At 40.9% G+C, this 24,255-nt stretch overlaps 1 protein-coding gene across 4 annotated transcripts in view; it reads right to left on the reverse strand.

Moving 5' to 3' along the window:
* Positions 1 to 673: 673 nt before the first annotated feature.
* tfeb (transcription factor EB) overlaps positions 674 to 24,255 on the reverse strand; it is a 30,465-nt gene continuing 6,883 nt past the window's right edge. The window contains exons 2-12 of one of the 4 annotated variants that reach the window (XM_008306432.1): positions 19,818 to 19,887; positions 15,173 to 15,277; positions 13,933 to 14,118; positions 10,585 to 10,683; positions 10,185 to 10,373; positions 9,252 to 9,341; positions 5,323 to 5,440; positions 5,015 to 5,071; positions 4,323 to 4,398; positions 4,073 to 4,220; positions 674 to 3,979 (exon numbers count right to left, since the gene is read on the reverse strand). In XM_008306432.1, the coding sequence (XP_008304654.1) occupies positions 3,407 to 3,979; positions 4,073 to 4,220; positions 4,323 to 4,398; positions 5,015 to 5,071; positions 5,323 to 5,440; positions 9,252 to 9,341; positions 10,185 to 10,373; positions 10,585 to 10,683; positions 13,933 to 14,118; positions 15,173 to 15,202 (1,566 nt within the window). In that variant the 5' untranslated portion in view covers positions 15,203 to 15,277; positions 19,818 to 19,887 and the 3' untranslated portion in view covers positions 674 to 3,406. Of the gene's footprint in view, positions 3,980 to 4,072; positions 4,221 to 4,322; positions 4,399 to 5,014; positions 5,072 to 5,322; positions 5,441 to 9,251; positions 9,342 to 10,184; positions 10,374 to 10,584; positions 10,684 to 13,932; positions 14,119 to 15,172; positions 15,278 to 19,817; positions 19,888 to 21,785; positions 22,373 to 24,255 lie in introns of those variants that run through there. The other 3 variants (XM_008306430.1, XM_008306433.1, XM_008306431.1) reach the window with 3 other exon arrangements.

Raw genomic sequence — 24,255 nt, forward strand, 5'->3', positions numbered from 1 at the left:
AAAACAACAATCTGTAAATATTCAGTTATTATTTAAAAGAGTAACTACCAAACACAAGATGACTTTTGCTTTATAGAACTGCATGCTTTAGGTTTCCACATCACACTTATGTAAGTTGCATATCGAAGCATGATTTGATGATTGAAGCTATTTGCAATGTCACAAAATCCTCTAGTAGGTGCATCAAACTGAGAGAAACTTTTCTCTTTCAACAGATGAATGAGAAAAAAAATCTTTTGTCAAACCCTGCACAAACCTAATTTTGCACAACAAATGTAAAACTTTTAAGTGAAGCTACAATAGACAAAACAAGTTTTGAAGTGAAGGGGTATTTTGTGGAGACCACATTTTTTTTGTTTAATTAAAAATGAAGAGACCATAATGTTGCTGTTGTGACAAAATATTTTTTGAAACATACAATCATGTTTCCATTACTTAACCATACTCGCCATAATCCCAACCTCACTCTAGCTCTACTGTAACTCTGAAACGTCTTTACATTATATATATTTACATTGTCCCCAGATGGAAAACTAGTCACTATAATGTGACTGTTAATAAATTTGTGTCCCCGCAATAAACAATACCTGCCACACACAGATTTCTCAAGTCATATCTTTTTTTTTTTTTTTTAAACAACAAGAAAACACAAAAAACACTAAAAGCCGATGAATGGATTCTGGTAAAACATTTTATATCTTCAGTAAAATCAGAACCACTTTTCCCTGTGTGGATTGCTCTGCAGAGCGCCCTCTAGTGGAAGAACAGAGGAGGCCTGAAAAGCTCTTTGGAGTGTTGGCTGGGTGACAGTACAAACTGTGGCTGATAGAGAAAAAAGGCACAACTCTGGACAACGACAAACGCAGAGTCAGTGGTACAACACCAGGACAATCACAAATCCCCCGGCTCAGAGTTTATGTGAAGTCAGTCGTCTTCCAGTCTCCATGGAAACCAAAGTCAGGGAAGGAAGGAGGCAGGCAGGGTAAAAAACGCTGACATACTTCAGTCTGACCAGAAACTGGTAAACCTTACATTCATCAAATGAGCAATTTGATTTCAGTCAAATCATAGAATCTATGTCTGGCTCCAAAATTCAAAGTTACAACAGAGAGAAAAATAAAATCCCAATCATATAAAAATTGCATCATAAATGTACATAATCTTTTCATCTCTCTAAAATCAGCTGAAATCTGGAAGTTTAGAAACAGTTCCCCACTCCTTCCTCCAGTGAAACATTGATGGCTTATACATGCCTTTACAGTGTACTTCCTGAAAATGGCTCTGAGAAAAAAAAAGGGTCGTTTTGGAATATAATTGAAACAGAACTAAAACAACAAATACAAATAAAAACATTTAAGTGGCTTTGTGGCATAAAACATCTGAAACAAATCTTATTCCATAATTTTTCCATGTACAAAGTCAAAACAATAATATAGTTTCCAGTGCTTTTGGAGATAAAATAAACAACAAACTATATAATGAAGAAAACAAACACTTTTTTTAAAATCAAAAAATCACCATCAACGTTTTCTTCTACCTTTATCAGTTCTGATCATAAACTATATCAAATCAAAGCCAAGTCTCAGGTCTAACCAGAGCAGACATACAGCGCATGGTCTAACAAAAGCTGCAGCAACTGTCACTGTGACAAAAAGGAGTAAAAGAATTACATTTGGGTGACAGTCGGGAACAGTGGACCGGCGCTTTACCTCCGCTGCTGGCAGCTTCACTCGACTTGTGAGCAAAGAGGCTGAAGCTGTTAACGTGCTGATTTGAAAACAGCCTCAAGGCAAACTGCACTTTATGTACATGTGTGTGAGGGCTATAATGTGTAATAGGTGTTCAGTGCGTGCATGTTTATGAACGGAGTGTGAATGCATGCAAGTGTTTCCTAATGCTGTGCCTTTACAGTGAAGACGACGGCTGCCGTCAGCCAGAACACCCTCTTTCTTTCTTCCAGTATCAAACCCTGTCAACCCTCGTCTTCCCTTCACCTGGGCCTCTTCTACAAACCCTTCAATGTCACTTAGTGTGAGAACAAATTAACCGTTTATCTCCTGGACTAACAAAGGTACGGTTGATAGAGAAGCAAACTCTAAAGCATTTACAGGCGTAATTGAATGTGATATTAAATCTAAGCCCATGACCTCCAACCTATAAAGACATGCCTTTGAAGAGGAGCAGAGCTGCAAAAAAATCAAAAGGCACACACAGATAGGGGTTACGGCCCTGACAGAGTTCAGGTTAACATCTGCTTCTATTTAAAAATGATCCTGCTTGTGTATTCTATTACAGTACCTGAGTATTTTGACACCTCACAGAATTGGATGGCACGCTGATTTTTGAAGAACATCCAAGGTTTTTTTTTTTTTTTTCCTTTCTCCTGCCCTCTCTCCAAAGTCAACAGAATTTACAGTGTCTTTGAGTAACGATGGCGACAGTGTCAAATGTTCAAAGTGTAGATAATGGGGGACGGCGGTGTGTGTGTGTGCATGTGCATTTAGACCACTTCTGCTAGAAGTAAGCAAATGCAATACTGTAAATGCAAAGGGCTTTTTTTTTTTTGGCTCGAACAATAAATAGTTCACCCTCTGAATTTTTAAACGTCACCTACGACATGGACGCCTAAAGAATACACTTTAGCTTAGCAGGTTGACACAGGTCTTTGTGAAACAGATATTGCTTCAGGAAAAAGCAAACTGTGGATAACAGACTGAAGAACAGAACAATGTGACTGGACTGCATCCCTTCGAGATAAATTATGCATGCAGAGCCATAAAGCTATTTCCATTTTATTCACTATCATTCATTCAATCATTTATGGTTACTAAAAGAGGTTGATGTAAGGGGCAAATAACTTGTCCTCTATCGAGTGAGACAATGCGCTCGGTTGTCCTTGTATCTGATAACGTCAATCTAATTAACTGCTGGTTTTGTCCCTTGTTCAATTATGATTCAGGAACACCTTTATGGAAACAAGGCCAAGCGTGCTATATAAGTCCTGATCTGGCAGTGTCGGTTTACACCTCACTCAGTCTGCTGGGAAAGTTTCAAGCTGCTCAGTTTAACTCACATGCAACTGTGTGTGTGTGCACAAATGTTTACAGCATGTTTTGTGTGAGTGCTGGGGACCTTCTTCTGTCTGTGCCATGAAGGGAAGATAATTGTACCACAAATGACTGTCTCTTTGTGCTGTATGTTAAAATTGTGTATATTCTGTGTGTGCTCGGTGAGGGATGCCATGTCTGGTGGCTGATTCCTTTCTGTATATGTGCTGTACATATGTTGTGTCGTGTCCTGCCAGTGTACCGTCACTTTTCATGCTGTTTTGCATTCTATGTTGCATTTTTACTGCAACCTCTCTAAAACTTCAGGCATTTAAGGGAGTGTATGTGTGTGCGCGTGTCTACAGTATGTCTCCATCCTCTATGCTGAAGCTGGATCTGCGGCTGGAGTCAACAGAGGCTTCGGGGGACATTGCGGAGAGCAGCGGGTCTCCTCCCATAGGGGACAACTGCTCGTCCATCATCAGGAAGCCCAGTTCGCCTCGCCTCCCCTGGACATCCAGTCCGCCCAGGTCACCCAGCCCCGACATGCCATCTGAGAATCCGGGTATCCCATCGCACAAGTCCAGCGACTGGGCAAAGTCAAAGGGCTGGGAGCTGCCCACTGCTGGGTATTGGATGGGCTGCTGGGGCTGGAGGTGTTGTGGGGGCAGTTGCAGCTGCCTGGGTTGTTGCTGGGCCTGGCCCTGAGGGTGGAGGTGGGTTTGGGGGAGATAGTGGTGCTGCTGGGCCTGGGGCTGAGCCTGGTTATGGTGTAGGTGCTGGGGCTGGTGGTGGATTTGTGCCTGTGGGTGAGAAAGGTTTTCCTCTGGGCTGGTCTCTTGTTTTATGTAAGAAGCCATCATGTCAGTGGGGTTCATTCCTGCGGGAGGGGTGTTGGGCAGACCATGCAGACGAGCCTGCATCTCCAACTCCTGTATGCAGTCGCCAGAGAACAACATCATCAGAATCATTTTTATTTACTGTTTTCCTGCACATGTGTTTGTGTGTGTGGGCGTGTGTGTTACCTGGATGCGTAGCATCAACTGTTTGTTAGCCATCTCCATCCTTTTGAAGTTGTTTTCTACCTCTCTGGTCCTCTGTACATCCTTCTGCATGCGTTTTATGTACTCCACAGATGCCCGCAAAATGGTGCCTTTGTTCCAGCGCACATCACTTTGGACACAATAAAGTACACACAGGTTATTTACATACATAGCTGTCTGGCAGTAGCTGGTTTCATACATACATTGTACAGTGACAGTAAAAGCAACTCACAGGTCATTGGTTTTGGGAATCATGGTGCCCAGCTCTTTGATACGATCATTAATGTTGAACCTCCTCCTCCTTTCAACTATTGCAGAGGAAAGAAGAGACAAAGGGAAAAGGACACAGGAAAATTAAGACAATAGTAGTGTATAAGGGAATCAAATGCATGCAAAAAATGAACAAAAAGACCTTGTGGAAGACAGACTGCGATGTTTGTAATTACAAAAGTCTTTTTTCAAATACATATAACACTGACACAAACAGTGAATGTGACCTAGCAAGGAAGAAATTCTGCAGCTGATGAGTTGGCAGTCTAGTGAATACAGCAAAAGTACAAATCAGCGCATATTGGAAACATACAATAAAGGGAGAAAAGGGACAAACATTTAAGCACACAGACACACACAGACTCACACAGACTCACACAGGCACACACTGTCACAGGCAATTACACTTAAGTGCCAGGACAGCAGAAATTACCAGGTTAACCATCCACCCACTAGTTGCACTATGTCAGCTAAATGAGCACAAGGCTATATAAAACAGTTTTTGCACAGTACAGATTATGGTGTTTGTGTGCATGTGCATGTGCATGTGCATGTGGATGTCGTGCATGCACATCTTTTTAAAGACATGTAGAGTATTGGGGTGAGAACATAAAAATGGGTAGAGGAGTAGGGAGGAACAAGGGAATGACTTACTCAGGTTGTGGTTGTCTTTCTTCTGTCTCTCTTTGGCCAACGCACGGGCTTCTGTGTCTTTGCAATAACAAAAAGCGATTAACTAATGGCTGAGAAAGCGCTTCGTTACAAGACAAGCAGTTTGTCAGGGTTGTCAAGAAATGCCACGACATAAATTACAGGGCACAGTAGAAGCAAATATTTTAGAATCATTAAGTGACAAACCCCTATGTCACTTGGTAAAATCTCATTAGTTTGACTGAGTTTCGAAAATCTGTGCAGTTCCCCGGCTATTAAAATGTGGCCACAAATGTTCAAAACCTTCGCACCTGACAGTTCTCGTTTAATGGTCAGGTTGGCAGGACAGGAGTTGCTGGTCATAGCGATGGCTGGCCCCTTCATTCCAGGGCCTGTATACACATCCAGGTGACTGCTTGACAGGGGGAGCTGGGGATGAAGCACACACAAAGTCACACATGCAGACAACAAATACACACATTTAGAAATGTCACAATTTACAGATGGAGGTTACTTTAATCAACTTCACTTTGTCACTATGACCTGTGAAAGTTAAAAGTTAATCCAATGTAAAAACATAATCAAAACTAAAAGCAATGCTCAGTCAAACTCAGGTCAAACTGGCGCAGAAGTTCGTTATTTCTCTGTGCTTCTGAGACAACCCCTTTACAGCTTCATACACCTTGGAAAGTGCCTTTATGAAGTCCCCGTTCATGTTTAGAGCATTGTAAAGAGCAGATAGCAGGAGATAATGCAATAATATCACACCTGAGAACGGCCTGCCAAGCACACAGCAATGATTGACTATCATGCTATCTATCTTATCTCCCTTTATGGCTCGAATCTTCAGCTCCTGAACTCATATTTGTGAAGTGGTCTCCAAACTCTTGCACTTTAGACGTTGCATAACAATGGAGATTTAGTTTTGTGGGGGCTCCTAAAAAGACGTGATTCCTTTTTAATTGTGTATTTTAATGCGTGTGATGTGACTTTTTCTGCCTTGTATGCAACCATGTTATGCTCCCTGCAGCAAGGGCAAATATGACGCAGTTAATGAGGCCTGACAGATAAAGAACTCAAAGGAAAAGATATCCTAATCTTCTCGCTACTGTGTGAGCTGTGAGATCAAACACATTCTCGCACATAAATATAAGCACAGAAGTCTGCAGGTTAAGCATCTGCATGCAAGTCTGGTAAAATTATAAAAAATTATGTCCAAGAGAATGAATAAATCTTCATGAATGAGGAGGAAATCATATTAGAGTAGTGTCATTCGGAAAAAATTTAACACTAACCCGTTCTTCTTCAAACTTGATATACTGTGTTGTTAGGGAAGCTGCATGTTAACTGTTCAGTTGTGGAAGTGCTGAATCTTAAATTGGCTTGTTAACATGCAATAAATCACACTGAACTGAATCAGACAACATCCATATATACTACAACTTTGTTTTCAGGGTTAATATTGAAAACAAATCTGTGCGTTACTGTGCAAAGTCCCTGAATAAAAACTGATAGAATGCCACACCGTTTCATAATTCTGCTAAGATTTCTGTTCATGATATAAAACTGACACTTTCTAATAAGCTCAGATTCCCAGCTTCCTCCATGCGCCTGCACTGACCACATCCTGACTGGGAACCCCACCTCCATGCCCCGCTCCAATAAGAGTCTATTTAATTCAATTTAACAACCAAGTGTGACTGGGACTCAGTGTGGCTCAGTGTAACCATCCATGTAAGCACGCACACACAAACACACACTTAAGAGTCGAACTGTTCACTTGTGCCTGGTATTCAGTGGTGTTCCCGGCTCTTACTAAACTTTGGGATTCCAGGAATTCCACGGAGTTTGCTGCTTTAATCCCCGTCAGGATTAGCAGATGAGTTTCACTCACTGTTCTGACAGTTGGGAGTAAAGCAGCAATGTTCACATGTTGATGTGGGTTTTTTTCTCAGTTCATTCTGAGGCTGGTCAATGTGTGCCACCTAATCTAATCAATTAGTGTGATGGAAACACAACAAGTACACATACTTAGAGTGAATAACCAATCGACAAAACAGAGCAGTATCAGATAAAGCTAAAGGAGCTTTTGTGGGTTTTCCACAAACACACAGCAGTGGAATCAGGTACTAAACCACACAATGTCTCTGAGCCTGCTTTAACTAAAATCCCCCAAACTCCTCGCATGAAGCAGCCCTACAAGATGATCCACATGAACTTCAAAGTGCAACAGTCTTGATTCTGCAGAAACACTTGTCACATGCTAACACAAAAACCAGTCCTAAAAATGAAAATGTCTGCCCCCCGCCCACCCACCGCTCCTGCTATGGCTCTCCTTATAATTAGGGACCCGAGGTTGTGAGTTAGAGCTGCTGCTGCTGCTGCTGCTACATCCGTGTGAACTGTGGGACTAATGTACAGTCCGAGAACGAAGAGCGACGGACAAATCTCCCAACTCTGAACCAAGGCTCACATTAAAGTCTGATAAACGGGAGCGCTTCATTGTCTTACCAGCTGAATCTGTTCTCCTTCAATGACTTCCACAATGGCATATGTCTTATTCATCTCCTTCATCCTCTACTCCTTCCCTTACAAGGCCAGGGTGCTTTCTTCTTCGTTGTCGGGCAAAAGCAGTACATGCAGCTCTCTCTGGCACTACCACCCCTGTCCTGGGAGAATGACCTCGGCAGCACCGCTCCTGTCTTTCTTCTACCTCCGCTCGCCACCAAACAGGAGTGAACTTTCCCCTAACTGGACTTTCAGCCTGTTTTCCCCTTGCATAAATTGCCCTCATCCCCCTTTCCCTCCTCCCTTCCTTTCCTCCCCCCTCTCCTTCTCCACCTCCCTCTCTCCAAATGTCTTGTAAACAAGTTGAACTCTAACTGCTGGTCGTTTAATTGTTAATTTTCTGAGTTTGTTCCCTGAAACACAAAGCCCCGTACAGTCTTCAACTGACATGTCGTCCGCACGGTTTCTAACGAAGTCCAACATGGTTTGGGGATGGAATGTTTAGTGTTTAAGTCAATTATATACGGTTTAATGTGTGTGTGTGAGTTTGTACATATGGCTACACAAAGACATAACAAAATGCTCACTGTGGGAACATGCAGGGATAGAAAGCAAAGAATAGCTGCACAAGCACCAAAACAATACCTAATAACAGTTGAAAAAAAGAGAATGTTGACAATAATTAAGAGGAGTGACAGAAAGATAGACTATACAGATTATGAAGTGTGATTACAGGAACTACTAAAAGGCCCAAGTCTGAGTGCTGATGACTTGGCATATCCAACTCTATGACTCATTTTGAGCAGACCAAAATAAACTGTAAAGTGGATAAAGGTTTCAGACAACAAACAGAAAGGTCCAGTGTGCTATTTCAAAGGTGATGTATTTAAGGTGTATGACCACATATGATCATAGTATGTTGCTTTTCAATTTGAGTACAACTTAAGAATGTATTCTGTAAAAAAAAAAGTCTATCATCATACAAACATTACATAGAAAAAAAGTCTGTTTTTATGAGTAATTTTTTTTGTATTACTGAATATTTGAATCAAATCCACTGTTTGAAATAAGATCGCCTCTAAAAAAGACTCCAAAATTAAGATTTCACGCAAATAGACAGAAATCATCTCCTGCAGCACTTTTTATTTGTATTTTTTTTTTAAAGAAAATTGCATGTTGTTTTTATTTTAAAGAAAAGATAAGTTACAACTATGCATCAATGTCTGGTTGAACCAAAAGTATTTTTACAGCCCCAAATCACCATTTAAAAACTTGCCTTGAATAGCTTTACAATCTACTCTGACTGCTTATGATTAGTTTGTTACTGAGTGATCATTTACCCAGTGTTGGAAGTTGTTTAGATAAATAAACATTTTCATTTGTCCTGTCTATTTATTTGGAGTAGAAAGCAGAGACTAATGACATTGAAAGGTTATGACTTTGAGTTTAAGACTGATTTATTTGATTTTTTTCCCAATAGTCTGGAATTGTGCCCAAAATAAAGGAGGGAAAGTTAACATTCTAAATAGACATATTTTGCTACACTGTGATCCTAAGATCAAATTAGAAATAAACTCCTTCAAACATGGGCCTGTAGCACCTTTGGTAATAATCTAATCTCAAATATGTAACTGCAAAAACAGTCTATTGGATGCAAAGTGCATCAGTCACAAAAAAAGACCATGAAAGATAAAGATTCCTTATTCTGTTATTGGTGGGTTGCTTTACTTACTGTGTTTGGCATCTGGATAGGGTCAATATATGCTTGAATATCATCATAATTGGACTGCATACTGATGATATCATCAATAACCTCATCCATCTGAAAAGAAAAACAGCATTACTTAAACAAAACAGCAGTGTTACTTGAACTACTGACAAATTTAAAGACCTATTTAATCTAACTCTAAGACAGGGGCAGCACACAAATCACATTTAAAAGTTTAACAGATACTACACTGAAAACACTGTCACTCCTTGCACATTAAAGGACCAGAGTGGAGGATTTAGTACTAACGTTGCAGATTGTGACCAACTGAACTCCCAAACACACTGGTCACATAAAGCACAAGAAACTCAATGGCCTTTGGGCCTCCCTGTAAACTCCTCTGCAGGTGTATGTCTCACTCAGGAAAGGACTTTAAAAAACACTTCTATCTCATGAAGGCCAACTGGAAGGTTTACTATCTATCAGTCAGAGAAAAGAGAGAGTTGGAGGAAGACAGATGGTCAAAGTCTTCTAGGTTCAAAGGCCCTTGCATTCTGCTGTTGCCCTGTCACTTGTTAAGCTGTAATTACTGGTGCAAGGCCATTATGAAGCATTTAAATTCCACTGATTGCCTGCTTCAGGTATTGCCAGTTAGTCAATACATCCAGCCGCACACTAACTGTACACAACACATTAACACCAGCGGATTCACAAATGCTGCTGCAGCCTACCGAACACCAATTAAATCATTATGACGCCTTCATAAAATGTGGAGATAATGTCACTTTGGGGGTAATATTTAACCCTCATAATTTTATATAGGGGTGTAATTAAGTCATATTTTAGGGATATTTTTTCAATCTGGTTCTTTTAAATTGTACTTTATAACATGACCAGGAATTAATGTTTATGGGTTTATGTTTATGCCGCAGTGTGCCCACACTTGCCGGCATCTACCTCGTTCTCGTGGCTGGAGCCAATGTTGAGCATGGCCATGGGGCTGTTGGGGGCACTGTTGCCAGACATGAGCTGCTCAGTGCGCATGTGCGGGGAGTGAAGCGGTGGGGGTGCAGATGCTGAACCCCCCGTAGGTCCCATGTTTGTGGGAGGAGAGGGCGGCACCAGCCCTGCCACTGCTTGGACCGTCTAGGGAAAAAGATGGTGGAAACAGGGTAAATGAATGATAGAATACTGACATAGTGTAGATAAATTACTTTAAATGCTCTGTGGAGAGAAGCTGTTGTTGAGAGAAGCCGGATGAAAGCAAAAAACAGGCAATATATGTACTTGTAGTTGGTCTAATGAGTGACAGACAGTTGTAAACAGATAAACAGCACAGGCCCAATCAGACTGATACCTGTTTGGTGGCATAGGTGGTTGACAGGTATTCCTTCACTTGTTGTCTCCGAGACTGACGGATGTGGTAGTCTGTAGGATTCTCAAGGTGCGTCTGTACCTGTATTAGGGACAGACAGCAAAAGAATGTAAACAATTCTTACTCCAAAACTAATCATTCCTTTGATCAAGTTGTTTTTTTGATTCTGTTAAGAAATTCTTTTAGATCAATTTTTGGTGGTGCTGTGCAAAGGTACAATCTGCAACAAATCAACTGCAAGTTGCCTCTACTCCCGACCTAACAATACTTTAAATACAAGGACAATTACAATCTAAAAATCTGCAATTTCTAATGTCAAATATTTTAGAAGTGGCTGTTGGAACTGTATGTCTGACAAAAACAAATGCTCTATATCAATAGCCAGCTTTATCTGCACACATTGCAACATAGAAAAGGAGTTAGATATCTGCATAAAAGCAAAAAAACACGTGGTATAAATATGAACATAAGTAATTTGAAGTCAGACTATCATTTACTGTGAGAAATCTGTCAGATTTTAATAAATGAATTTTAAGGCTAGGTTGTGCCTCAGATAAAAGACACTTTTGCATTAGCTTAAAGGGATGCAGTCACAAATGTAAGCAATCAAAAACAACATGCTTTTATGTGGTCATATCTGTGTTTTGACTGCAACTATTAGTTTCTGAAAGTACAGTCCCTAAACAAGACACACACACACAGATTTAAGTATTTTTTCCTATTCTTCAGTATGGTTTCACTGGCTGTACCAGTCTAAAAGTTCTACCAGGTGTCTAAAAAAAGACAATAAATTTGCAAACAGTAAGGTGTGTTCCAAGGAAATCCTTTATTAAAGAAAGAAGCCAAAACATTTCGACACTATAAACCTCATCTGACATTTATAGGTTTGTCATGTAAGGAATATAACAATTGTGAAAGCCTGTTAGCATGAAGGCAGAGAAAGAGTGGGACCGTTTAGCAATTCAATCGCCACTTACTCAACTGTGTGTGTGGGTTTTTTTTTGTGTGTGTTTCTTCTTTCTTGCTGTGCACTTTATTGCCTGTAGCCTCTTATCTTCTACACAAGCAGAGAAAAATTTAGGGCTGCCGGACTTGAAACAATATTTTGGTTATAGTCTTTTTTTCTTGCGGTTTTCATCGGTGTAGTAAATAGATTTTGTCTGTTGGAAATAGACTAACATTTTCATATGACATTTTGGCTTATTTTATACACTTATGTACATTTTTGTCAGAATTAGCATATGAATTCAGGAGTTATGCCCAAAATGTTTCTTGTGAGGTCCCAGTGATCTTTGACCCCCAAAATCTCATAAGTTCACCCTTGAGTCCAAATGGGCATTCGTGTCGAATTAGAAGAAATTCCTTCAACAAGCTCCTGTGATTATAAGAATGGGACAAACAGAAAGACAACCCAAAAACACAACGCCTCTGGCAATGGCAGTAGTGGGACATAAAAAAAATAACGAGAACTTAATTGTAATAATGACGATTATTTCAATTACTGTCGCTTAACAAAGAGCTATCTTTAGAATAAATTTGTTCAAAATTTTTTTGTGTATAAGCTGATTAGCTCAGTGTAGTTTCACATTTAAACATATAACACAATGAGTATGTACTTCTGACCCCATCATCTCCATGATGGTACCAGGACATAGTAGCATTAAGTCAGTAGTAATGCCTAGAGGAGGAAAGTCTCACTAAATCCTCTGGTGTGGCTACATAGAACAGTGGGCTGGCCTCATTCCTTCACATCAAAGCTCAGCAGAGAGCAGGCTTGCTCCCCATTACTACAAAAAAGACTCCACTCCTCACCCCCCCAGACCTCCCTCTGCTTTATAAGCAACAGCAGGATTATGTCAAATGAACCAGAAACCTTTCTGTAAATAGATGTTTCTACTCCTTCCTGCTACTTTATACATGTGTATGTCTTTTACAACAATTTTTGACACTTAAATGAACACTTAAAATATGTCTGAGTCTCATGGGTCAGAGGAGCAGCTATTCAGTCATAACTATTCAACCTATCTGGCCCAGCTCTGCCAGCACAGATGAAGTCCGAAGAAACACGCCACAGGAGGTAAAGGCAGCTCGGTAGGCCTGATAGACAGCTCACCTAATCTACACTAAGAAAGACACTGACAACTCTAAACACACTTCATAAACACCATTCCTCTCGCCCACACATACATGCATGCACACTGAGTAAACTGTCACTGCACGAAGCTGGCCCATACAATGAAACGCATAAACACATTGTGCGGATTTACAGTTCCAAATATCACAAAGCAACACACTGGCACATATAATGGAGTATTGCACACACCCAGGCACACAGAAACACGCGCCATCAAAGATAAGGACAAACACAGGCATCTTTGGAATCGGGCAAAATGTCACTTTAGCTTTATCTGTCCCTGTCCAACTCAGACTATCTACATCACTCCTGTCTGCGCTATCTCAAAACATGTCAAACCTCTCTTATCTCCCCCATTCTGTCTCCCTACCTGCTTGCTGCTCCACTGCATTTTTCTCTCTCTGCCTTTTTCCAACCTGTCTCAGAATTTTCCCTGTGTGGCAGTGCTGCTGTGTGAGAGGCCACGGAGCCCATTGAAGTCCTCACCACCTCCACTGCACCCTCCTGTCCTGTCTCCTTCTCAGCAACATGTGATTGGATTAATGAAAGCGCTGCAGCCCCCTGTCCTTTTGAAACTCCTTAACCAACATCTTTTCTTTCTGTTGCAAATCTCATCATTGACATCTGTTTAGCGCTTTGCCTTTGTGGTGTATTTGCACTTAGACTGGAAGTGAGTCAGATTTTACTCCATTCATTATTTTTTATTCCCACAGACTGTGCACTGGATCATTCCAAGTCTAAAGGAAAAGAGTTTGTGGAAGGATGGAGGTTTGGGGAATCTGTGTTCAGTGAATGCATCAAACCACAAATTGTCTTGCTACCAAAATCCTTCTAAAGATTTCCCTCTCCATAAGCCATTTCCAGCGTTGAAAATTATGTATCAGTCATGAAAAAAAGCAGTTCTACATTAACTCACTAACTAAAGGAATAATTTAAACAGGCCGTCAGTACATCCACAGAGAACTAATCACTTTTATGTTATTTTTCCAAAAAAAAGAAGCCCAATATTTTCTAGTTTGAGCTTCTCTAAATTAAGAATTTGCTGTTTTCTCTGTTTTTCTAAACAATGTAGATGGAATATCTTCAAACCAGCAAGCCATGTAAGGATGACACTTAGTATTTTTCACAGTTTTCTAAAATCAGCTGAAAAAACATATTGATTGGCAATGACAATCATTGGTGGCGACCCCACTGACCTTAAGAACCTCCACAGGGACCTGCATGCTTTGGTAATGCTGTGGGGTGCTAATGGCTGGGGTTGGTGCAGGTGGCCCCGGCATGCGTTGCTGCATGTATTGCAGGGTTGCATTCTGCCGTTGTTGTTGCTGCTGTTGCTGCTGCCGCTCACGCTGCTCCTCCTGCTGCAGCTGGTCTCGCATCAGCTGAACACACACATACACGTACACACATCACAGGAATGCTCATTAACTCTATCCACCCTGGAGGATCCTAAGCTGGCAACAGTTATTAAAATGCAACCAAGTTCTATTCCGAGAAAGTTACAAAGTGTGGCACATTCAAGAAAGATGCTGAATAGTGCTACTATGATTAAAACGAATGTAGCACAGAGCTGAAGGATTTGGAGACAATATTTGATTGTGATGGTCGACATTGCAACTTGATTTGATATATCAATTTTCAAGCTTCAGTTCAGCAATGCCACATGAAATGCAATCAGAGGAGTTGGCATGAATTTGTACATCTATTGACACAGACACACTGCAAAACATATATTCTAAACTACAGTCTTTGTGATTTGCTACTTGCACTGTTTTAAAACTTGATTTCAATTTAAAATTGATGACTTGTTAGCCTTGGCGGAGCATTTTTTTGTGCTGCATTTCTGTCACATCAAATTTGGTAGAGGTGCAGGCTAGAGATTTTACAATTGTTCAGCTGCGTCAGTGTCTTGTGACTTGTTGTCATAAGGCTTATATTTACAGTTTTGATTAAGTGGAAGTAAAAATGTCAGTTTTTGTAGAAATCTCTCACGGTTGTTCAGTTGGCCTTACACTTGTTGAGTTTTTACTGACTGAATCGGGAGATGCCTTTTCAGGTGGACAGTTCCAAAATGATCTTGTGATGTGTTAAATTTGGCTTTTCTCTGCCCCTATGCTTGTTAGCAGAGAGCAACAGATGACTCACAAATCTATTAAATCACCCTGTCTGAAAACTATGTACAGTAAATATATCAAAATGGTCAAGGGCCAAGTAGCAAGGCCAGATTTATCAGTGGAAATACTAGCTGCTGAATATAGATGCCCTTCAAATAAATGGCATACTCAAAATGTTATGACACTGATCAGATCCCTTGCCAATTTCCATTTGATCACATGACACTAGAAACACAATGTGTTACCCAAAGCTGATGAAAGTCTTGCATATACTTTTTTTATTGAGAAGAAGAGTAAAGAGTGGAAGGTAGTTGTCATGTACCTGCATGCGCATGCTGATACGTGTGGCCATTGCTGGGGGGCGAGGGGGCAGGGGAGGGCGAGCCGACGTTAATGCACCACAGTCCAGCCCGAGAGGTAGAAGAAGCTGTAGAGTGAAAGTGAAAAAGAAGTGAACATGGCAAAATACAGGGGAAACAAAAGGAAAAAAACAGTCAAAAACACTGGGAAACAGCAGTAATTATCTGATTGCTGCATAAAGTAATCTGTGTCATCAGGGATCAGTGGTAATTTGTGAAGAAGTAGAGTGTCTGCCGAGACTTAATACAGTGTAAATACTTCTACCTAATCTCTTATTACCTTAATTAAACATTCAAAGACTAATTGAATGTTTAATTGTTGACGGGTGCATTAATTTGAAGAAGAGAGGCGTGAGAGAGGAAGGCAATGTGCAATGTTTTGATACACTCGATATGCTTGCAGAGCCATGGCTTTGTGGTTTGGAACCGATGTTAGAATTGTTTGTGTGAGCTTTGTATTTGTTTTACATGTAAGTTGACACAATTTTAATATTTTGAATGAGTGCATTTGAAAACCATTGTATTTCATGTCTGTATCTGCCAGTGTGCCATCACAGTAAGAGTAGGCATAATAATTTGTACTCTTGTACCGCTACAAGAGAGTTTTGATGGTCTCTGCAGTTTTGTGGAAAAAATGTGTATATAGATCAGTGTCAGGAATTGGTGTCAGTGTCAAGTTATTGTGACAATATCAGCATCTCAGATATTGGCAAAAATCCAGCATCGTGTATCCATAATTACAGCATGTCCAAGTAGGTTATGCAATGAAATGTACACCAGTTTATTATTAGCCCACCACTCAATTCTTGGTAGGCAAGAACAAACAAATTTCTATATGAGTATGTTGATGGGTTATGGCAGTCACTGGCAGCCCCAGCTGCTGCTGGTCAAGAGGCAACTGCAAATGTCGTACGGAATCAAAGGCACTCGTTCAACTTTTCACAAGCCATTAAAAAAGGTTGCCAGGTTACTATACTGTCTCTATCTATCAAGGATACAAACAACTGTCTCTAAAATCAGGCTACACCAGCGTATAAAATCTTTTGATATGTCAGTAAGCAAAGCCTGTCAAATCTAGACATTTATCCATCTCTCTATCATGCCATCAAGCCAACATTAGTTGGATATAACATTCCATTCAAAGACATCATACATCATTTGATTGTTTTCACATATAAATAGCCATTTCCAAATCTATATGTTCACTTAAAAAAAAAAAAAAAAACATGAATTCTGTAGCAACAGAAAGCCTACCATTTAAATGAACTATTTACCTTCAAGTGAGGAGAGAATACAAAAGAACAGATATGCAGACAAACACAGCAACGAAACCAAAAAATAAAAACAATAATAACAGCAAGCAAACACTTTTGCACTCTCTGTGACTTAACCTATTAAATTGGGTGATATCTATTCTTAAGGTTGAAATAAGGCAGTAATAATCTCTTGCCCCCAGTTTACGGTAAACCAAGGAGAACTTCCTCTGTTATGCTAGAAAGGTCATGTGGGTATCATGTGGCCTTGTTGTTCTTATAGGACCATGTGAGCAGAGATGAGGGGAACACCCATCACCCCTTTACAACATCTAGTCTTTTCTTCTCGCACGCATACAAACATTCAGCGGGGAGTCCCTGCACTGACAGTTCCCCTTCTGCAATGACTTGTGCTCATCCCCTGCAATGACTAAGCTCGTCTGTCTCATAAAGGTGCGAGGAAACCACGTCCAGGTTTTCATGCTCTATTCAAATTTCTCTGCTCATGGTGATGTGTGGTGGGATGAGACACAGCACAGCATCAGTCAGAATCTGATTCCTCCACTCTGACATCAGAAACACTGTCTGTATATGGTCATAAAGAGAGAAAGACAAAGAGAGAAAGACAGGGAGACAGAGAAAAGCTCATTGTGCATGAGGTACAATAAGAAGGGCAGCTCCTATTGAGAAGGACTGAAGCCGCCTGTTGTCCGAAGTGTACATTTCAGCGCCCGAGGGGGCACACACTGCCCGCTTTGTGCCCATTAGATGGCCCACATGAAAAACACACACCCATGCAGAGATACACATTGAAACACATTCCAACACAAACTTGCACCAGAACTTGGACATTGAGAAAGGCAGACTTCACACTGGCAGCTCTGAACTGCAAACGGACCAAAAATATTGCTAGAATATAATACTCGCAGCTACCTGTGCTGGTGGAACATCTTTTGTAGCACCAAACAAGTGCCTGAATACACAGTAGCGGAATGCTGCACAGTGTATTTATAGGGCAATTACACATTAGAGCTCAATCAGCAAGGTAGGAATGCCAGCCAGAGGGGGACATGTGCTCTTTGGTTCGAGGGTCCATTTGAGGACAGGCCCGTATGTAAAGACTGCAAAGCCCTTTGAAGCAGTGCCTTTTGTCTATACAGATGAAAATGTATTTGACTTTTTGGCCATATTATGTTTCACTGTATAGATTTAAACAGTTAATTCCTTTTGCTTTGAGCATTAAATGCCAATTTTCCAGAACTGCTGAATATAGCTTAAAATACACACAGAGTAAATTTTTTAACACTTTTCTATCTTATCCATCGCCACTTGTCGATAATGCAACATCAACACTGGAAAAGGGAGATAGTGAAAAAATAGAGGATCAAACAGTGCTCCAGTGTTACTACATTAGCTCTTTGAAGAGAAATACTGATATGTGGAACTTGTAATGGTTTAGAGACACAAGTTTGAATCCCTGATGTACCAACTTATAGTGGCAGAAGCAGAGGCTCCAATGTTTACCTTTCACTGTCTAACTTTCCACACGTGAAGCATGTATCACATAGTCTTCAGCTGTGAGTAAAACCATGATACATAATATATACGTCCTATAATGCATCCACATACACACATACACAGGGACAAGATATCACTTCCTGGTATCGTATGGTGACACACTGCTACCAGGCAGCATGATCTCCCACACGGGCCTTCCCATTGCCTGACATCCACTGGGGGCATTTGTGACGCAGTAACAGCACACAGCAGCCATTGTGTGTCCAACGCTGTAATGTCACAGCCCCTTCACTTCAAACGCTGACAGCCAGTAGGAGGATGCAGAGCGGAGGAAGCCCAGGTCAGAGGCCAACTCTGGATTGTGCCACATATTAGTCACAAACATACATGCCAACAATAAGCACCGAATACACAGAGGAGACTAACACTTGTAATATATTAAACATGCTGTGTGATGACAGCTTTCCTTCCGTGCAAAGTGTCACACATACACATTCATCGGTACACACAAAGAAGTACACACATGTGGGGGCAGTGTGGGGCCATGGCACCTGTGCTCTGAGACATGGTGTTAATTTGTGGGGTGTGTATTTTTAGAAGTGACTGTGCAATGCCAAGGAAGGCCTTTTTGACAGCCAGCAGTTAAATGTGGGATGTGTACATACACACACACACACCTAGGTGCCCTCTAACAAAAATGCTCGGGTGCATTCGCAAGTATGTGGCCACAGCTGCACAATAACATTCAAAGGCATTTTACAGCCATTTTTTTAAGCAAGTGTGGGACCTATATGAAGCACTTCTGCACAGGTAGTGTGAGTACAGAGAAATCCCTCAAGGTCAAACAAATGTTGGGCGTCGCTTGTCAACACCAAGTGAGTTCAGCCCAGCCAGCACTGCTCTGAACACAAACACACTGTAAATATGGCTCAGGAGCTGGTTAACCTCACCCATGACCAGATAGAAACATGCAAATTTAAGTCATTCTTGATGGGAAAAAATAAAATTATGACTATTGATAGCATCTTCTGATATTTTGACCTTTTCGACACTGCCAACTTCACTAGGCTTTCCATTACTTCACAAGAAAATGTCAACACACACCCTTTCTGCATTAAGCTATCTGTCTGCCTGCTCTAATGACTAAAATAACCCCCTGCTCTCTGTTCTCCTTTTCAGGAACACTCTGTTCCCCTGAGCCATGGTGTGTTTTTTTTGTTTTGTTTATGCGCATGTGTGCATGTGTGTGTGTGTTTCCACATGCATCTTTGCATATGTTTTTGAGGAGGTGGGGGTGAGAGTGGAACACATGTAAAAGTGTAAGTGCAAATGTGTGTTTCTGATCTACAGCCTTTTGAGTAGACGCTTTCAAAACATTGCAAACAGACCTACATATCAATATTCCTAAACCACTGCCATCAGACTCACACAGCGATGGGACAGTTATGTAACAACGTTAGCAGTGGAACCATGGGATCCGTACTCCTTCCTCTCAGGTCTCTCTGTCACTCGGCAGTCTTCTCTCCATGGACATGCACACCAACAGACTGGCTGATCATTTTCAACACTCAGAACTAGTATTCTCTTGGGTCAATTGCTGCTTCCTGTTGCCTTCTCACATCTATATTAGGTACAACAGTTTCTATGTATTTAGTTACAGCATACAGGGGTTGTGTATGGGTGGGCGAGGTCACATTAGGATCCTCAAACTATCAATTCTCATTTCGTCATCTAAGTCAGGATGCAGGCTAGCACCACTGAACTGATGGATTTCTACAGTTTCATATTCACACACATAAATGCACACAGACAGACAGATAAGCACGTGTGCAATTACCTGTTTGAGAGGAAAAGAGTTCACAAAGAGGTGTATGCTCTGCTTATGATGCTGACTACATGTCTGGATGCTGGAGAAAGTCGATGGCCAGGGGAAGTCATGGGGCAGAGAGAGGAAGATGAAGAATGGCGATGAATGAACGTGGAATCAGAGACAGACAAAAACAAGGAAAGTAAAATAAATGATTTGTTAAAACATGTAAAACTGCCAAAAAAAAATAAACAAATAGAAGGAATAGATGCAAAATAAAATATATGACTTTGGTAGTTGTAAAGAAGCAGCAGAGGAGGCAGTGAAGTATTCAAAAGAGGGAAACTGCAGGTGTGCAACACACACTGAAGAACTCACAAAAGAAGAATTTCCACGGCGGAAGCAAGGGAAGCAACAGACCATGGTGAGACCTGAGTATAAACACGTGTTACAAGAATTTTCTTCTGAGAACTGATTCTGCAGGTCTGTTGATAAAAAAAAAATGTTGCATCTCTTTTGCAACTTATTCCTGGCCATCGTGGTGTTTTCTAGTTTACTATATGGGTTGTGGCACTTCACATGGTTTCTACCTGCATTAACACCTCCATTTTTCACATAAGTAGACATTCAAACAAATTTATCTCAAAGGTTTCATGAGAACTGCTATAGGATGGTCAATAGCCTTATATATTAAACGTGACGTGGATAGACCCCTCTGTGTAATTTACAAACAGAAAGTGCTCACTGTCTCTCCACTCACCATTTCTGCCCAGTAACCAACTTTCAGAAGGTCATCTGAATGAATCACCGTAACTCATCAACACTATGTGTGAATCACAATGCCTGTCACCTTCTAAACAGTCTATTTATAGCTGATCAAGAGAGACCCTTCCCAGAGTATTTCTGCCAACTCAGTCCTGCTTTCCTCAGTTCACCCTGTTTCACAGATTACAGCGAAGGGAGTCATGTGATAGCAAGAAGAGGACAAGAATAGATTATCGGCACTAATACACTTTAAGCAATACCTACTTCAAGTAAAACACGATGAGACACAGGAAAGCCAATAGACCAGCATCATCAATAATAACAAGAATGCATCACTTCCCCTTTCCTTCCATCAGTTTTCACAACCCTTAGTGTGGGCAGTGATGAAGCAACTTCCTCTGCAGGCAAACCAGGGAACAACCAAAACCTGTTTGTCACACCACAATTTGTATGACTGAGGAATGCTTTAGACCAAAATCTGTAGCTTTACCATTTTGATGCAAGCCACTTCTCGTACATTACTTAAAACATTAAAAGAGAAACTCTAATGTTGCCAGAGTTGAAATCAGCAAAGCTATTCCCTGTCTAGCCAAACTGTTAAGACACATACAACACAATGTGGTACACACACAAGTCACATACAGAATATGTAGCAAATGCAACACATGTACATACGGGTATTTACAAGCAAATCAGTCTGACTTTAGCCAACCTCTGGGAACACAGATGTGACGCTATTTAAACTTGTCAACTAAGATAGCAGCACTCCAAACACAAAAGACCTTTCATCAGTGTGACCTCAGTTTATCATTTTTATTTGAACACATTTTGGTAAACAAGTCAACATTAGAAAACAGTTGTATTTCAGGTAGTAACCTTGTTCCCACCAGACTGCCTCACAATCACTACATCACACTGACATTTCCTTTGCTGTAAAAAGCAGTCACTACATTGCTTAACACAGTCAGGAATCTGGATTCTTGTCTGTTTTAGAAAGGTCATAGGCAATATCTTACAATTGGTTTACTGTCAATAACAATTTACCCAAAGCTGCTTCTGTCGCCGCTACAGCATCTGTTTGAACCGCCTGCTATCAAAACACACAAAATATCTTCTGATAAATTTCTGCTTGAACAGCAAATAGGCACTAATGGAGGTCATACTGACAGTGTACAGCCAACAAACAGGCAGTGAGAAATACTAATGCAGTATCTATGAACTTGAGGTTCTTACCAGTAAATGTCCAACTATCCCAAAGACAACATAGTGTATCCAGGTGGAAGCTGCTGCTCCATGTGTTGATACACGCACTAGCTGACAGAGACTGTCAGTTGTTTGCTTGCTCAGCCAACTATTGCATACATATGCCGGTTCACTGGTTGTGACGCCACTCCTCCCTCCAGGCCCAACTTACAGTAGGCTAAGTAACAGTCACTATGAGTCACCTTCCCCTCTCTCTCTCTAACTACTTGCTCAGCTTCCCACTCATCTTCCTCCGCCTCCTGCTCTTCTTCTTTTCCCCTAAATTAGCCTGAATGCCGTAGTCTGGGGCAACAACAAGGAGAGCCCTGTGTCCAAGACAACTCGTGTGTCTCTTTCTCGTTCTATAATATGGAACTCCTCCTTCAGTCCAGCCTCTTGGTACGCAGCATTTGCATGCAGTAACGCCTACAACATGTGCGTGCAGAGACACACAGAAACCTGGAAGCAAATCCCTTTTTTGACTACCAGGTCAGTGCAGATGTGTTTTTGCTGAACTATAGGGGAATGAATCAGCATATTTACTTCTTTAATTGCACTCCCACGCACTGTAACACTGTCAGACACACAAACATACACACAAACCTGCGTGCTAAGATGGCAATAACACTTGATGGACAATAACAGAATCGTTTTCACAAATAATCTCTGCCTTCAGTGTTAGTTATCCCACACTGTTGCTGCCACAATATAACACACCAGTACGTTTCAAAACAATCAATTCTCAACAGTTTTTCAATCATTTACCTAAAGTCCTGACCACAGCATTATTAGTTGATTATTTAATGGATGAAGGAAGTCACAGGGTGCATTTTGCAAAATGTCTACAGGTTTACCAACCACAGAGCAAAAAGCCACAGCAGATGACTGACGCTAAGTGATCTAAATGAACATCTGTAAGACATCAGCAATGTGTTGTGACGTTGTTATAGTCACGTAAGCTGGCACCACACATACAAGTGTATACATGTTCAGGTCTAGACTGTGTTTCTGTATGCTTTAAATGTTAACTAGCAACAATCAAGAAGTGTAATTTGATTACTGTTTCTCTGAGCTGGAACTATAGGGCTGTATGATTACTTCCCAGTGACTGTCTGTTCCCTACAAGCCAGTATAGTACAAACCGTTGATATTTAATTAAATATAGACACACAAGTACATTCCTCTAACAACAGCCACACAGACAACAAATTAAACAAACACCAGAACACAAAAATTCATTAATGAACTAATTAATCTTTTAAGGAGACTCCTAGGGGTGAGTTCATGCATACTAGCACAATATTTGGACAGGTGAAAAATAAGGAGGATGTTTGTTTTCTAGCTCAAATATAAAACTACCCCAAAAAAGTTTATACTCAATACTCAAGAAGCACTCAAACCACCAGTTTTTATACCCACAACTTGTATCCATCAGTAAACGGCATTCAGTTGGACAAATTACTTTCTCCTTGTTAGACCTCAATCAAGTCATCATATTACAATAAAGCAGATCAATTCGCGTGTGCGTCTTGGTTTAACACATACTTGTAGAGTAGAATGTAGAATGTCTGTTATATGTATCACAAAGGCAATTTTCTGTGTGTGATGTGTGTGGTTACATTTTATCTAGGGTATTACAACTAATAACACTCGGTCTGAAGGGTCTCTCTCTTCCATCACTGTATCTAGCCCAGCTATTTGTATCCATCCATCCATACTCTGCCATACTCTCTCCCACCCTGTAACCCTTAATGAAGAAATACAAAACACACAAACCACTAATGCTAGTCGTCCCAGTCACAACAGAGCAGAACAGTGGCCAGCATGGTTCAGCAGGACCCAGCTGACAAGAATCCCTTGTTTGTACACAAAGCATTCAGCAGTGGGCCAGCTCCAGTTCTCATACTGCCCACAGTGTATTTACTGGGTTATTTTGGTCCAGGGGCAGGACCCCTGAAGGCCTTCAGCTTATTGGCTGGGGAAGCTGCGTTCCTGTCAAGTCTGGCCAATCGTAGGGCATATGTGTAGGAGGGGGCATCACTGTGCAAGACAGCCTTGTACTCTTTGACAATGGCCTATCGAGGAGGCTAAACCCAAACATGAACACGAACACACACACAGGTCCAAATACACACACGTACACACGTGCACACACACACACACACACACACACCAATCAAGCCGTTCTCCAATTGTTAGACAAGCAGGTTTCTCATTGTTTAGTCACCATAATTGTCAAGAAGTTGCAAAAAAACACTACATATTCACCATCACCGTCACTCTACAGAACGTGTTGAACCACTTTGTTAATATGTCTGACTTAAGTCTGACCCAGCTATGCTAACCTAAGGCAATCTGCTGTTAAGTAGGACAAACACTGCTGTCAATTTGCACAACTTGTAGCTAAGGCAATAGGCACTGGGTTTACATTTTAACTATCTAAATGTGGACTTGATGCTGC

The sequence above is a fragment of the Stegastes partitus genome, unplaced genomic scaffold, assembly GCF_000690725.1.
Source record: "Stegastes partitus isolate 25-593 unplaced genomic scaffold, Stegastes_partitus-1.0.2 Scaffold3657, whole genome shotgun sequence".
Classification (NCBI taxonomy): domain Eukaryota; kingdom Metazoa; phylum Chordata; class Actinopteri; family Pomacentridae; genus Stegastes; species Stegastes partitus.